This window comes from Vombatus ursinus, unplaced genomic scaffold (genome assembly GCF_900497805.2).
Source record: "Vombatus ursinus unplaced genomic scaffold, bare-nosed wombat genome assembly UNPS02014863.1, whole genome shotgun sequence".
Classification (NCBI taxonomy): Eukaryota; Metazoa; Chordata; class Mammalia; order Diprotodontia; family Vombatidae; genus Vombatus; species Vombatus ursinus.
Window position 1 is genome coordinate 24,849,774 of NW_020954641.1, and position 12,953 is coordinate 24,862,726.

Below are 12,953 nucleotides of genomic sequence, written 5' to 3' on the forward strand. Positions count from 1 at the left end.
TCCTTTCCTTTCCTTTCCTTTCCTTTCCTTTCCTTTCCTTTCCTTTCTTTCCTTTCTTCCCTCCCTCTTTTCTTTTTTAAAGCCTATGGAGTTATATGATTAGACCTATGCATTAGGCATACTAATGATGTTCAGGAAAGACTGAATCAGAGGAAAATGGAGGTAAGGAGACCTGGAGGCTGACTACTGGAATAATGCAAGTGAATGATAATGAAGACCTGAATTAGTGGGGATGGAAAAGAGAGAGCAGAATCAACAGGACTGAGGGAATTGATGAGGTCTTGGAGTGGTGGGTAAAAAATGGACAAGAATTAAGAAAAAAGAGAAGTAAATGATGACCGAAGGTTTCAAATGTCAGAAGTTCCTTTTTCTCTTTGCCGTTGTTGTATGAAACTGTTGCCTTTGTAGGTGTGTGCAGCATGAGACACGAGATGAGGAGTGGTTTCTGAGGTTTCCTCTTCATCAGGGGCTCTCCTTTCAGGCTTTCAGCTCTGAGGTGATGCTGTGTTAAGCTAGGATGCTTCCATGAGGAGCATCCTAAGTGTCTCATATGGTTCTCTGGGAGCAGACAGAAGACAGCAGACAAGGAAGTAGAAATGAAACTAGGAAATTAAACTATGGCTACACTAAGCCTACTTTTCCCATTGGTTTTTTTCCATGAGATTTCAGCTGGTGCCATGTTGCTCCATCTCTTCATTTTTGTCCTTCTGTTGCGGCCAACTGGTAAGCAGATGATTTAAATGTTCTCCATGAGAAGGGCACTGTGGCTAAGGGTGTGGCAGAGGCAGATGGGATGTTCAGTAGATGTGAATGCTATTTTAAAAAGCATTTTAAGTTAGTTTGCAGAAGGAGGCTTTGTTCTACCTACTCTCTTTGTGACCTGTGTGTAGACATTTAGTAGTTTAGCTATAAACATGGGACACCTTAAGAGAGATAGCTTAGCCATTTTCCTAGGTGTTGATTTTTTTTTTCTTTTCTAGTTTTCATTTTCATAGCCCCTTTCCTTTGGAGATATTACACAGCTGTTTTTTTTTTTTTTTATGGCAGATTGTTGTTGTTCAGTGGTTTAGTGGTGTCTGACTTGATGTCCCTATGTCCATGGGGTTTTCTTGGCAAAGATACTGGAGTGATTTGCCATTTCATTTTCCAAGGTGTCCTCTTTTTTCAGATGACTAACTGAGGCAAATAGGGGTTAAGTGACTTGCCCAGAGTCACACAGCTAGTAAGTATCTGAGGCTGGATTTGAATTCAGATCTTCCTGACTCTAGACCTGGTGCTCTATCCACTGAATCACCTAGTTGCTCATACCATGGCAGATAGCCAACCTCAAAACTGGATAAGTGATATAATCATTTCAGTGAAGCACTTGAAGAATTATTTTTCTTTGCTTTAATAAAACTTGCCTACCCTTGCTCCATTCTTTGCCTTAGATTCTTTTTTTTTTCTTTTTTGATCTCTACCTGCAGAGCCCTCCGTAGGTACCTACACAGGAGTGGTGGGTCAAACTGTCCTTTTACCATGTTCCTATGTGGTTAATCCAAGAAACAAAACTGTGCCTATATGCTGGGGTAAAGGGGCCTGCCCTTTAAGTCGATGTACTGAAGAATTTCTCACCACTGATGGATGGAAAGTGACACATCAGAAGATAAAGAGATACAAGTTAAAGGGAGATCTTTTCCGAGGGAATGTGTCCTTAACAATTGAGAATGTGGGAGAAGCAGACAGTGGAATTTATTGCTGCAGGATAGAATTTAAAGGTCTACTTAATGACCAAAAAACATCCCTGAAGTTAGTGGTCAAACCAGGTAAGTGTCTTTTTGTTTTTTCTCCTTTATGAAATTCTTATGGGAAAATCAAAGGGTATATAAGAAGAGACTTTCAAAAATTCACAGCCTCATGAAGCATCAAAGATGGAAGGAATCTTAGAGTACATCTAATCCAATTAATATCTATACAAGAGCCCATGAAAATAACATCTGACGATTAGTCACCCAGAGGTTCCTTGAAGTCTTCCAGTGCTGGTGATGATGGTGGTGGGGAACCACCTCCTGAAGCAGCTCATTCCACTCACCAATAGCTCTTTAATAGTTAAGAAAGTTTTTTTCCCCCTTTTATTGACCTTAAATTTACTTTTTTTTTTTTGCAACTAAACATCATTGTCATTATCAACAAGCATTTATTAAGCTTGTACAACTGGCATTGTGCTAAGTACTAGGGGTACAAAGAAAGGCAAAAACATTGTCCTTGACCTCAAGGAGCTTACATTTAATGGGAGGAGATAGCATGCAAACAACCATGTACATATAAGATATATACATTATAAATGGGAGAAATGGCATTAGCAGTGTGTGTATGTAGCAGTGTATGTATGGAGTGAAGAGGTAAGGAGGGATGGGAAGGGGACCAGGAAAGACAAGGATGTGCCAGCTTGAATGTGTCCAGGAGAGCTAATTGTTAAATTTTCAGTGTGAGCATTTATACCTCAGAAATCAGTAAGCCTTACAAATCAGGGATTGATTTATTGTTTTGTTGGTTGTTTAAACTTGTGTAATATAGAAAATGCTAATAATGCAGATTAAATTTAAAAGTGTGTTGGTCACACATTTTCCCCCAACTGCTGAGGTCATTTTTAGACATTTTCCAGCACAACCCTATAGGAAGCCCTCTGGCAGGCAGAAGGTGGTATTTGTGCTGAGACACCAGCCAAAAACTTCTCTCCAAACTCTGTACTTTCCCTGAACCGTGAGCTTCATAGTCACCAACCATGAAGGAGCTACAGTAGAATGTTCTTGGTTGGTATTAGAGCAGGTTAGACCCTGGCAAAGAGACAAAGATGAGCATGAGAATTACCCCCATGAGAAAAGGTCATGTTTCAGTTACATTAAAAAGCAGTAGACTGAACAAGTTGTGACATATGATTGTGATGAAATTCTACTGTGTTATAAGAAATGAGGAACTCATTGATCTTAGAAAAATATGGAAAGACTTGCATGAAATAATGAAGAGTGAAATAAGCAGAACCAAGAGAACACTGTATACAGTACTAATAATATTGTTTTAAGAATAACTTTGAGCAAAAAAGTCATTTTGGCTTTTATAAATATCCAAATTAACTATAAAGGATATATGAAGAAAGACACTATCTGCATCCAGAGAAAGAACTGATAAATAGAAGTATGAATAGAATAATTTTACACACACACACACACACACACACACACACACACACACACACACACCTCTTTGTGTCTAATGGTAGCCATCTCTACGGTGGAGGTGGGGATGGGAGAAAAAAAGGAAAAAAAAAAGAAATTTGCACCATAACTTTATTGTATACTTAAAAGGAATAGCAAGTTGTACGTAGTATATTGCAGTTTTGTGTGCAATCACTTTTTTATTATACTGAGTTATGGAAATACTTGTTTTATTCCATAAATTAAAAATAAAAAAAAGAAGCAGTGGGATAATAAAGGAACCAACCAGTAAATGGTCAATGATGAGGGCTAGCAACTAAATTCATTAACTGAAAGCTCTAACTGGGTTAATTGTGGAGTTTATCCCACAAGTAAGATTCCAGAAAATTTTTGATAGAATTAGAAGCACCTCTTTTTACCTAATCCTCTCCAACTATGACCCTTGCCCTCATTTCCTACACCTACATCTCTATATCCTTAGATGCTCTTCTCCTTGATGCTCTCCTCTCTCTAGGTTTTCCTGACATTGCTCTCTCCTAGCTCTCCTCCTATTTGTCTGACTGCTCTTTCTCTGTCTCCTTTGCTCCATCTTCATTCAGGTCACACCTGAGAATCACAGGGATTCCCCAAAGTTCTGTCTTTTACACCATTTTGTTTGGTGTTCTCATCAGCTTTCATGGAGTCAATGATCACCTCTATACTGATGATTTTAAAATCTAACTCCTAATTCTTTGCTTCAACGAAAAGAGCTGCTATAAATATTTTTACATGTGGGTTCCTTTCTTCCTTCTTTGTTGTCTTTTGGTATAGGTTTCTAATACTGGTATCTCTGGATCTAATAATCTAGTAACTTTGGAGAGGTGTTTCTAAATTGCTTTCCAGAATGACTGTAGCAATTCACAGCTCCATCAACAGTGCATTAATATGCCTAATTTCCTTTAACCCTTCCAATTTTTGTCATTTCCCTTTTTTTTTGTCACCTTCATCAATCTGAGGGGTAAGAGTTTAGACCTCAGGGTTGCTTTAATCTTTATTTCCCTATTTATTCAGGATTTGGAGCAGTATTTCATCTATGACTATTGATAACTTCAACTGCCTCATTGTAAAATTTCCTGTTCATATCCTTTGATTATTTTTACCAATTTGGCGGTAGCTCTTATTTTTATTAATTGGAATCAGTTCCTTACTATCTTGGAAATGAGGTACACAGTTTAGGGAAAGTACAGGATTTGGAAGAAAAATTTTGGCTGGTATCTGAGCTCAGAGTGTCTCTGATGGGAAAGAGAGAGGATGGTGGAGAGAACAGAGGTAATGTATCTTCCTGTTGAATGTGAGATGTGAAATAAGGCAGTATTTGATGGGAGAAGGGATTGGCCTAGTAACAAGAATGAATCCAAAACAGTTTCCTCACATTCCCAATTATAGGAGGAATACTTTTGGTAATACTTCAGTTGACAACAGTTCCTTATTAATGAAGCAAGAAATTTTCCATTCTGTTTTGAAGTGGTGGTGGAATGAGGTGGTGGGGAGTGGGGAAGAATGAGGGAGGATTTAAGGGCTAGAAGGAATTTTCAGTAGAATCTGCAATATCCTGAGCACTCAGGATCTTGGGATTTAAAGTAAGAGAGGATCCTAGAGATCAACTAATCTAATCTTTCCTTTTACATAAGAGAAATCAGAGATTCAGAGAGGTTAAATTACTTGTCTGAGGTCATAGAATCAAAGATTTAGAACTGGAAGGAACCTTAGAGGCTGAGCCTAACACTTTCATTTTTCAGATGAAGAAACTGAGGCCCATAGAGGTTAAGTGATTTGCCCAGGATCACATACCTAGTAAATGTCTGAAGCAGAATTTTAATTCAGGTCTTCCTGATTCCAAGTTCAGTGCCCTAACCATTATACCAAGCTGTGTCTTACGGAGACATTAAATAGCAAAGGGGGCAGCTAGGTGGTCCAGTGGATAGAACACTGCTGACTCTGGAATTAGGAAGACCTGAGTTCAAATCTAGCCTCAGACACTTAACTAGCTGTGTGATCCTGTTAGCTTCAGTTCCTCATCTGTAAAATGAGCTGGAGAAGGAAATGACAAACCACTCTAGTATCTTTGCCAAGAAAACCCCAAATGGGGTCAGGAAGAGTCAGACACGACTGAAATGACTCAACAACAACAAAAAGTAGCAGAGGATAACTTTATTTCCCTTTCTGGGGACTGGATCTTTATTTTTTATTAATTAATTTATTAATTAATTTTTGCTATGGTTGGTTCCCACTATTCCCTATATATGTGTGTGTATGTGTATGTATATTTGCCACTTTAGAGTTTACAAAATGCTTTCATAGCTATTGTATCATGTGATCCTCTCTGCAAACCTGTGAAGTAGACAGAGATGATATTCTTTTTTTTTTTTTTTAGTTTTATGCATAAACAAAGAAAACTGTAGCTGAAAACATCTAACTTATTTAAAGTCACCTGGCTAATAAGTGGCAAAGAAACCTGGAATCATGGAATGTTAGAAATGATCTAGGACTTGGGAAATTTTGAGATAGGACATCTTTAGCAGCATCTAGTCCAAGCCCCTTATTTCATTGTTGAGGAAAATGGGGCCAAGAGAGGTTAAGTAACTTGTCCATAGTCACATAGGTAGTGATCATGGGTGTGCTGAAGCTAGCTTGAGCTAGAACCAATTGTTAAATGATCAAGTGTGAGCATTTATATCTCAGAAATTGGCAAAGATTACAAATCAACGAATGATTTATTGCTTTGTTGATTGTCTAGGCTTAAGAAAGAGATGGAGAAAATGTTGATAATGGAAATTAAACTTTAAAATGTGTCAAGCACACACTTTTTTTAAATCAGAGAGCCAATTGTTAAACATTTACCCATATAACACTGATAGTAAGTATCAGGGGCAGCTAGGTGGCAGTGTATAAAGTGCCAGAGTCAGGAAGAACTGAGTTCAAATCTGGCCTCAGACACTTACTAGCTTTGTGACCCTGGGCAAGTCACTTTAACCCTGTTTGCCTCAGTTTCCTTATCTGGAAAATGAGCCAGAGAAGGAAATGTCAAACCAATCCAGTATCTTTGCCAAGTAAACCCCAAGGACAGTGTTGGTGTACTATGATCCACGGGGGCATGAAGAATCTGACACGACCGAATAACAATAAAAGTGAGTGGCAGGGCTAGTACTTGAACTCATGGATTTGAACCCATTTAATTTCAGATCCTATACCCTACTACACCATATTACCTCCAGTGGAACCTCATTCTATAGATGAGAAAACTGAGGCCTAGAGAGCAAACACACTGGGTTATGCATACAGGATGCTTGACATTTATGCAGTATTGTTCATCAGTCACATCTGGCATCTGGTACACACCTTTCCCTTGTTTTCCTCTTCAGAGAATGTCAGAGGTAGAGGAGACCTTCCATTTAATCTACCCACTTCTTTTTACAGATGAAGAAACTTAAAGCTCAGGGACTGTTTATGTGACTTGTTCTAGTTAATGGCTGAGTTAGGACTAAGATTTCAGGATTGCAGGACTTTAGAGTTGGAAGGCACCTTCGAGGCCATTTAGCTTAATCCACTAATTTATAGTTGGGGAAAGTAAGTTCAGCCCCAGGGAAGTTAAGCCATTTGTCTCAAGTCACACAGACAGTTGTTCTTTTCATTATATCATACTGAGTTTCATGTAGCTCTTGAGTTGCAAAGTACTCTGAAGGTATAGGAAGAGAACTATTTACAGTTATCCTTTCCACACCAAGAGCGCCAGGTGGGAGCACCACCCAAGTGATCTGGAAAATCTGCATAAAATTTTTTGGCCCTCCCTTCATACCAAAGAAGTCTGAATTTTTTCTTTTTCTCTGATGGGGTGTTTACAATACCTTATTATAAAATTTAGGTTGATATTATGTAAATGCCATACATATATTTTATGCATTTCTAAGTTTCTAAACTTTTTTTGTGTCATCTGCTGGCCTTCTCATATCATGCCAACCCGAAATATATCAAAACCACGGTGGGGAAAGTCAAGATGTGGAAGGCATAATTGAACATCACATAATATTAGGTGAACTCTAATGTTCCTTGGGTCAGCTAGGTGGCACAAGTGGATAGAGTACCCCTCTTGAAATCAGGAGAAATCATTTTCCTGAGTTCAAAGGTAGCCTCAGACACTTACTAGCTGTATGATGCTAGACAGGTCACTTACCCCTGTTTGCCTCAGTTTCCTCATCTGTAAAAAGAACTGGAGAAAGAAATGGCAAACCACTCCAGTGTCTCTGCCAAGAAAACCCCAAATGGGGTCATGAAGAGTCAGATATGATTGAACAGCAGAAAATGTTACTTTGAGCTCTAACTTCTATTTTCCTATGATCCTGTTTGAATCATTCGTGTCATTTCTGGTCTCTACTATGCATAATTATTTTATGCATCATGGTATGATGAGGGAGTAAGAGAGCCTCAGCTTGAATCTTGGATCTTCCGTTTATGATCTGAATAATGGTGGGAAAGCCATAGAACACTCAGGCCTCAGTTTCCTCAACCATAAAATGAAGGGTTTAGACAGGATGATCCCTAAGGTCCCTTTCAACTCAAAGTTAATGAACCTACTAGGGGATCAATGGCTTGTGAGACTTTATGTAATAGCAGGCGAATTCAGACCGAATTATGTTATACTATTCCCTTTCATGACAAAACGATTTGGTGCAAGAAAAATAAGCAATCACGGAACAGTAAAAATTAGTTATAAAAGAGATGTTAATTTTAGTATTGGCTTCTTCCCTCCAGAGTGAAAAATTCTCTGTTTAAGATTCCTTTTGATTTAACAATACTATCATGTGTTTTTCTTACTTGAAATTCCTTTTACAATAACAAGATAACTAAAGTTTGTTTAGATTTGAGATAAGCCTAAGATAAGCCCTTCTGGCTGTTGGAGAAATACTGTCCCATTCTGTGGAGAAGTTTAGGCCCAGGTAGGATTAAAGGCATAGTTTGCTAAATCTGCATTTAAAGGGGGAACTCAAAAACTTTATAAACATGGGAGACCTTTGAACTTTGCAGGAGGAGACCTAAGGAGTGTCTGAGCCTAGGATTGTAGGCTAGAAAAATTGGAACAAGCCTTCATTTTCTCACTGTTGATTGCTTATTTCTTAACTTTCACATGGTTTGTTTTGTTGTCTTGAGGATCTAGTAATGCATGAAGAGAGATTTCCTGAAGAACTGGGTTTTGAATTCAGTTTTTGAATGAAGTAACATTTAGTTGGCAGATAAACCACATCAATTAAATTGAACAAGCATTTGTCAAATGCCAATTATATACCAAGTACTGTGGTAGGTGCTGGTAATACAAAGAAGATATTAACCAGCTCCTTCCTCAAGGAGCCTACATTCTATTGGGGGTGAGGGAAGGAAGGGATGTGTATACAGCTAAATACCAAATATATAGAGTGATTTTGAATGAGGACACAAGTCTAATGTGAAATTAACACTAAAACAGAGGTTCCAGAAGGTATAATGAAAGGGTAAGAAAGAATGATAGGGATATAGGGAGGATAGGTCTGACATGAATGGCTATTAGGAAACAGATGACCAGAGTCAGCTAGTTGGTGCAGTGGATAGAGTGCTGGGCCTGGAGTCAGGAAGTCTCATCTTCCTGAGTTCAAATCTGGCCTCTGACACTAGATGTGCAACCCTGGGCAAGTCAGTACTTTAGGGCTATTTATTTATAGTGCTATCAATTTAGTGCTAATCCTGTTTGCCTCAGTCTCCTCATCTGTAAAATGAGCTGGAGGAGGAAATGGGAAACCACTCCATTATCTTTGTCAAAAAGCCCCAAATAGGGTCACGACGAGTCAGACACAACTGAAATGACTGAAAACATTGAATACAGGGCAACTCCCTCAGAGTGAATGTGCCACCTAGCTGCCCATATTTGCCATGCACCCTGAGAAAATGTCTGCATTTCTTACAGACTATGGGGCAGATTTTGTTTCAGGTGAAAAACAGTGGTCACCTAAAGGTTAAATTTGTAAGGATGAAACAAACTGCATTTGCCTTCGGGAGGTCAAGCTTAATAGACAAGATTGAGTAGAATGTTCCTGTTTGCCTGGCTTAATTTTATTAGTTCATGTCAGTCAATCAATAAACATTTATTAAGCACCTACTGCATACCAGGAACTGTGGGCTAAGCACTCCGAATACAAAGAAAGGCAAAAGGCAGTCCCTGCTCTTGAGGAGCTTACAATCAAATGGGGAGATTATGTAATAACAGAATAAATTGCACAAAATTTCAGCGGTAAGGCAATAGAATTAAAGAGGGTGAGAAAAGGCTTTCTATAGAATGTAGAATTTTAGCTGGGACTTGAAGGAATTCAGGGAAACCAGGAGGTGGAAATGAGGAAGGGGAACTTTCCATGACAGACAGCCAGTGAAAATGCTGGCACTCAAGAGAAATGGAGTGTTGTGTCTGAGGAACACCAGAAAGGCCAGTGTCCCTGGATCCAAGAGTTCATTGTGGGTGTGAGATATAAGAAAATTGGAAAGGTAGAGTGGGAGGGGAGGTTGGAGGGATGGGGAGCAGGATGTGAAGGGCTCTGAATACCAAACTGAGGATTTTATATTTGATCCTGGAGGTGAAAGGGAACCACTGGGGTTTTTGGGGTCCCAAATAAAATCCCACCTTCTATGGGAAACCTTCCCCAACCCTCTTAGTTTTTGTGCTTTTTCTCCATTAATTATTAGCTATTTATCCTGCATATTGCTTACTTTGTATTCATTTATTTGCATGTTGACTTCCCAAGTAGGTTGTAAGCTATTTGAGGGCAGGGACTTTCTTTTGCCTTTTCTTTCTATCCCCTGTGCTTAGCACAGCACCTGACACATAGTAGGCACTTAGTAAATGTTAATTGATAGGAGTAGGGCAACGACAGACCTACACTTTAGGAAGATCTCTGGCAGCTGAGTGGAGGACGGATTGGAGTAGGGAGCGATGAGGCAGCAGACCCACCAGCAGCTGCACAACAATCCAGGCATGAGGTGATGAGGGCCTGCACCAGAGTGGTGGTAGTGTCAGAGCAGAGAAGGGGGTGTATTTGAATGATGTATAAAGATAAAATTGAAGAAGGTTGGCAACATATTGGACATTGGGACCAAGGCATGTCATACTGTAATTGGCATCAGATGGGAAACTTCTTTTTGCATATGCTAAATGCATTATGGTAAAAAAGCAAATACTTTTGAAGAATGGGGTACTGGGTGACTCAGTGGATAGAGTGGACCTGGAGTCAAGAAGCCCTGAGTGCAAATCCGGCCTCTGACACTTAATAACTGTGTGACCCTGGGCAAGTCATTTAACCTTTGTGTGCTTTAATCCACTGAAGAAGGACCTGGTAAACCACTCCAGTATCTTTGGCAAGAAAATCACATGGACGGTATTGGCATGCTATCATCTACAGGTTCACAAAGTGTTGGACATGACTGAACAACAATAGAAGAAGCATGTCAAAAGAATTTTGGTTTTGAGACCAGAGGTTCTGAGTTCAAATCTCAGGAATATTGCTTAACTATAGATGACCTTGATCAAGGCATTTTACCTATTTAGGCCTCACTTTCTTTTCCAAAATGAGGACAGCCCAACATTAAAGAATTAGGAAGTCAGGAGTTAGGAAGGCCTACGTTCAAGTCCTATCTCTGACTCACACAGTCACCCCACACAAATCACTTAACCTTTGTGTGCCTCAGGTAGCTCCCTAAGATTTGTCTTCTAAGTATAGATGGGTAGGTAGAGGAATTTCCTATGTTGTTTGATAAAGTCACAGATTATCCTTGTATTTTTAGCTATTTTAACTTATTTTTCTCTTTTTTCTTTTCAGCCGAGACAACCACATTCAGACTTCAACCACAACAGACTTCAAGAAATACCCAGTCTAATAACCCAATAGTAAGAGCTTGTTCTCCTTTGTGAGCTGATGTTGATGATTAATAAATGTTTATTGACTGACTGGCTGAACTCATCTAGGTTTCAAAAGTAAAACGAGCTGCCTCAGGAAGTAGTGAGTTCCCTTTCCTTAAAAGTCTTCAAGCAAAGTCTGGATGACCACTTACTTACTGGATATGTTGTTAGAGGAGATTTCTCTTCAGGTAGAGAGGTCAGCCTCTGAGGTCACTTTGAACTCAGAGTGTCTGTGATTCCCTAAGATTGAGTGAATGGTTAGGCCCTCTCAGGCCACCCCTTCCCACTCCAGAGTGTAGTGGTATGTGCACTTCCTAGTCACAGACTACTTTGGCAGGACTAATGACAGTTCTCTGGCCTGCCCTTAACCTTTCTCTACTGAAAACTCTCCTGAATAATTGTGGAGTAAGATGGAATTTCAGGGGCACACCAATTAGAGGTATCTTAAGTAAATTGTTTACTAAAGTAAGAAACAAAGGGATAGATATTGTCATTCTCTAAATATTAATATTTGAAAAACCTGTTAACTATTTTTTCCCCAATTCTATTTTATCTTTAGGGGAGGGGTAAAGTACAGAGGAAGCTAGGTGGTATACTGGATAGAATACTGGGCCTGGAGTCAGGATGAGCTGAGTTCAAATATGGCCTTGGATACTTATTAACTGTGTGACTCGGGACAAGTCACTTAACCTCAGTCTTCCTCAATTTCCTCAACTATAAAATTAGGATAATAATTGTACCTACTTTACAGTGCTGTTGTGAAGAATCAAAGGAAATATCTGTAAAGTGAATAGCACAGTGCCTGGCATGTAGTAGGCACTTAATAAATGCTGGTTCTCTTCCCCTTTTCCCTTCCTCCAACTTCCTCATTTTCTAGATGAGGAAATAGACTGAGACCTAGAAAGGGGAAGTGATTTGCACAAGGGAGGAGCAAGTTGGCAGGAAATCACTTCCAGCACAGCGGATTAGGGGATCCATAACAGAGGAAGGGGATATTTCAGCTAGACCTTCAAGGAGAAATATGTCAATAGATAGAAACAGAGGGCAACAGGGATCAGGGAAGAAGTATATGTATGAATACACAGAGGCAAGAAAGGTCAGGATAAGCTCATGAAACATCAAGCGGTTCTTTTTGGAGGAAGTTATAACCATGCACAAGTAATACCAAAAATGAAGCTGGAAAAGTAGTTTGGAGCCAGATTATAAATGTACTGAGTGTCAGGCTGATTAGCTTGTGTTTTGCCTGGTAGGCAATGAGAGAACACTGAACATTTTTAAGTAGGGAGGTGATATAGTCATTAGGTCATTCTGGTCATTAGGAGGTGATATGGTTATTAAACATTAGGAAAATTATTTTAGCAATGGTACAAAGGATGAATTGCAGATTCCAGAGACCAGAGACAGAGATATCATTTAGGAGGTTATTATTATCATACAAGGAGAAAAAATGAGGGCCTACACTAGGGTGGTGGCAATGGAAATGAGAAGAAGGGACCAGTGTGAAAGAGATTTTGGAGGTAGATGCTGTAATAGGGCTTTAAAATAGATTAAATGTGAAGGAAGAGAGAAGATTCAAAGGTTGTAAGGTGGTTGTGAGGCTCAGATGGCCTATTTGTAAAGGGCTTTGCATACCCTGGGTAACTGGGACAATTTTGGTTCCACCAACAAGATATTCTTTAGAGCTTTTGTTTCCAATATATCTATTTCTCCTCTAATTTTTAATACTTCATCTTTTGTGATTATTTTAGGTTTATTTGTTGACTTTCTAATCTCAAAAAAATGTGTATTCAGCTAATTAATCCTCTTAT

General features: G+C 39.2%; 1 protein-coding gene across 2 annotated transcripts in view; it reads left to right on the forward strand.

The window, feature by feature from the left end:
- The first annotated feature begins 423 nt into the window (after window positions 1-423).
- The window catches only part of LOC114027838 (hepatitis A virus cellular receptor 2 homolog), a 30,029-nt gene continuing 17,499 nt past the window's right edge, over window positions 424-12,953 (forward strand). For both annotated transcript variants that reach the window (XM_027842026.1, XM_027842027.1), the window contains exons 1-3: window positions 424-723; window positions 1,467-1,805; window positions 11,066-11,133. In XM_027842026.1, the coding sequence (XP_027697827.1) occupies window positions 618-723; window positions 1,467-1,805; window positions 11,066-11,133 (513 nt within the window). In that variant the 5' untranslated portion in view covers window positions 424-617. The remainder of the gene's footprint in view (window positions 724-1,466; window positions 1,806-11,065; window positions 11,134-12,953) is intronic.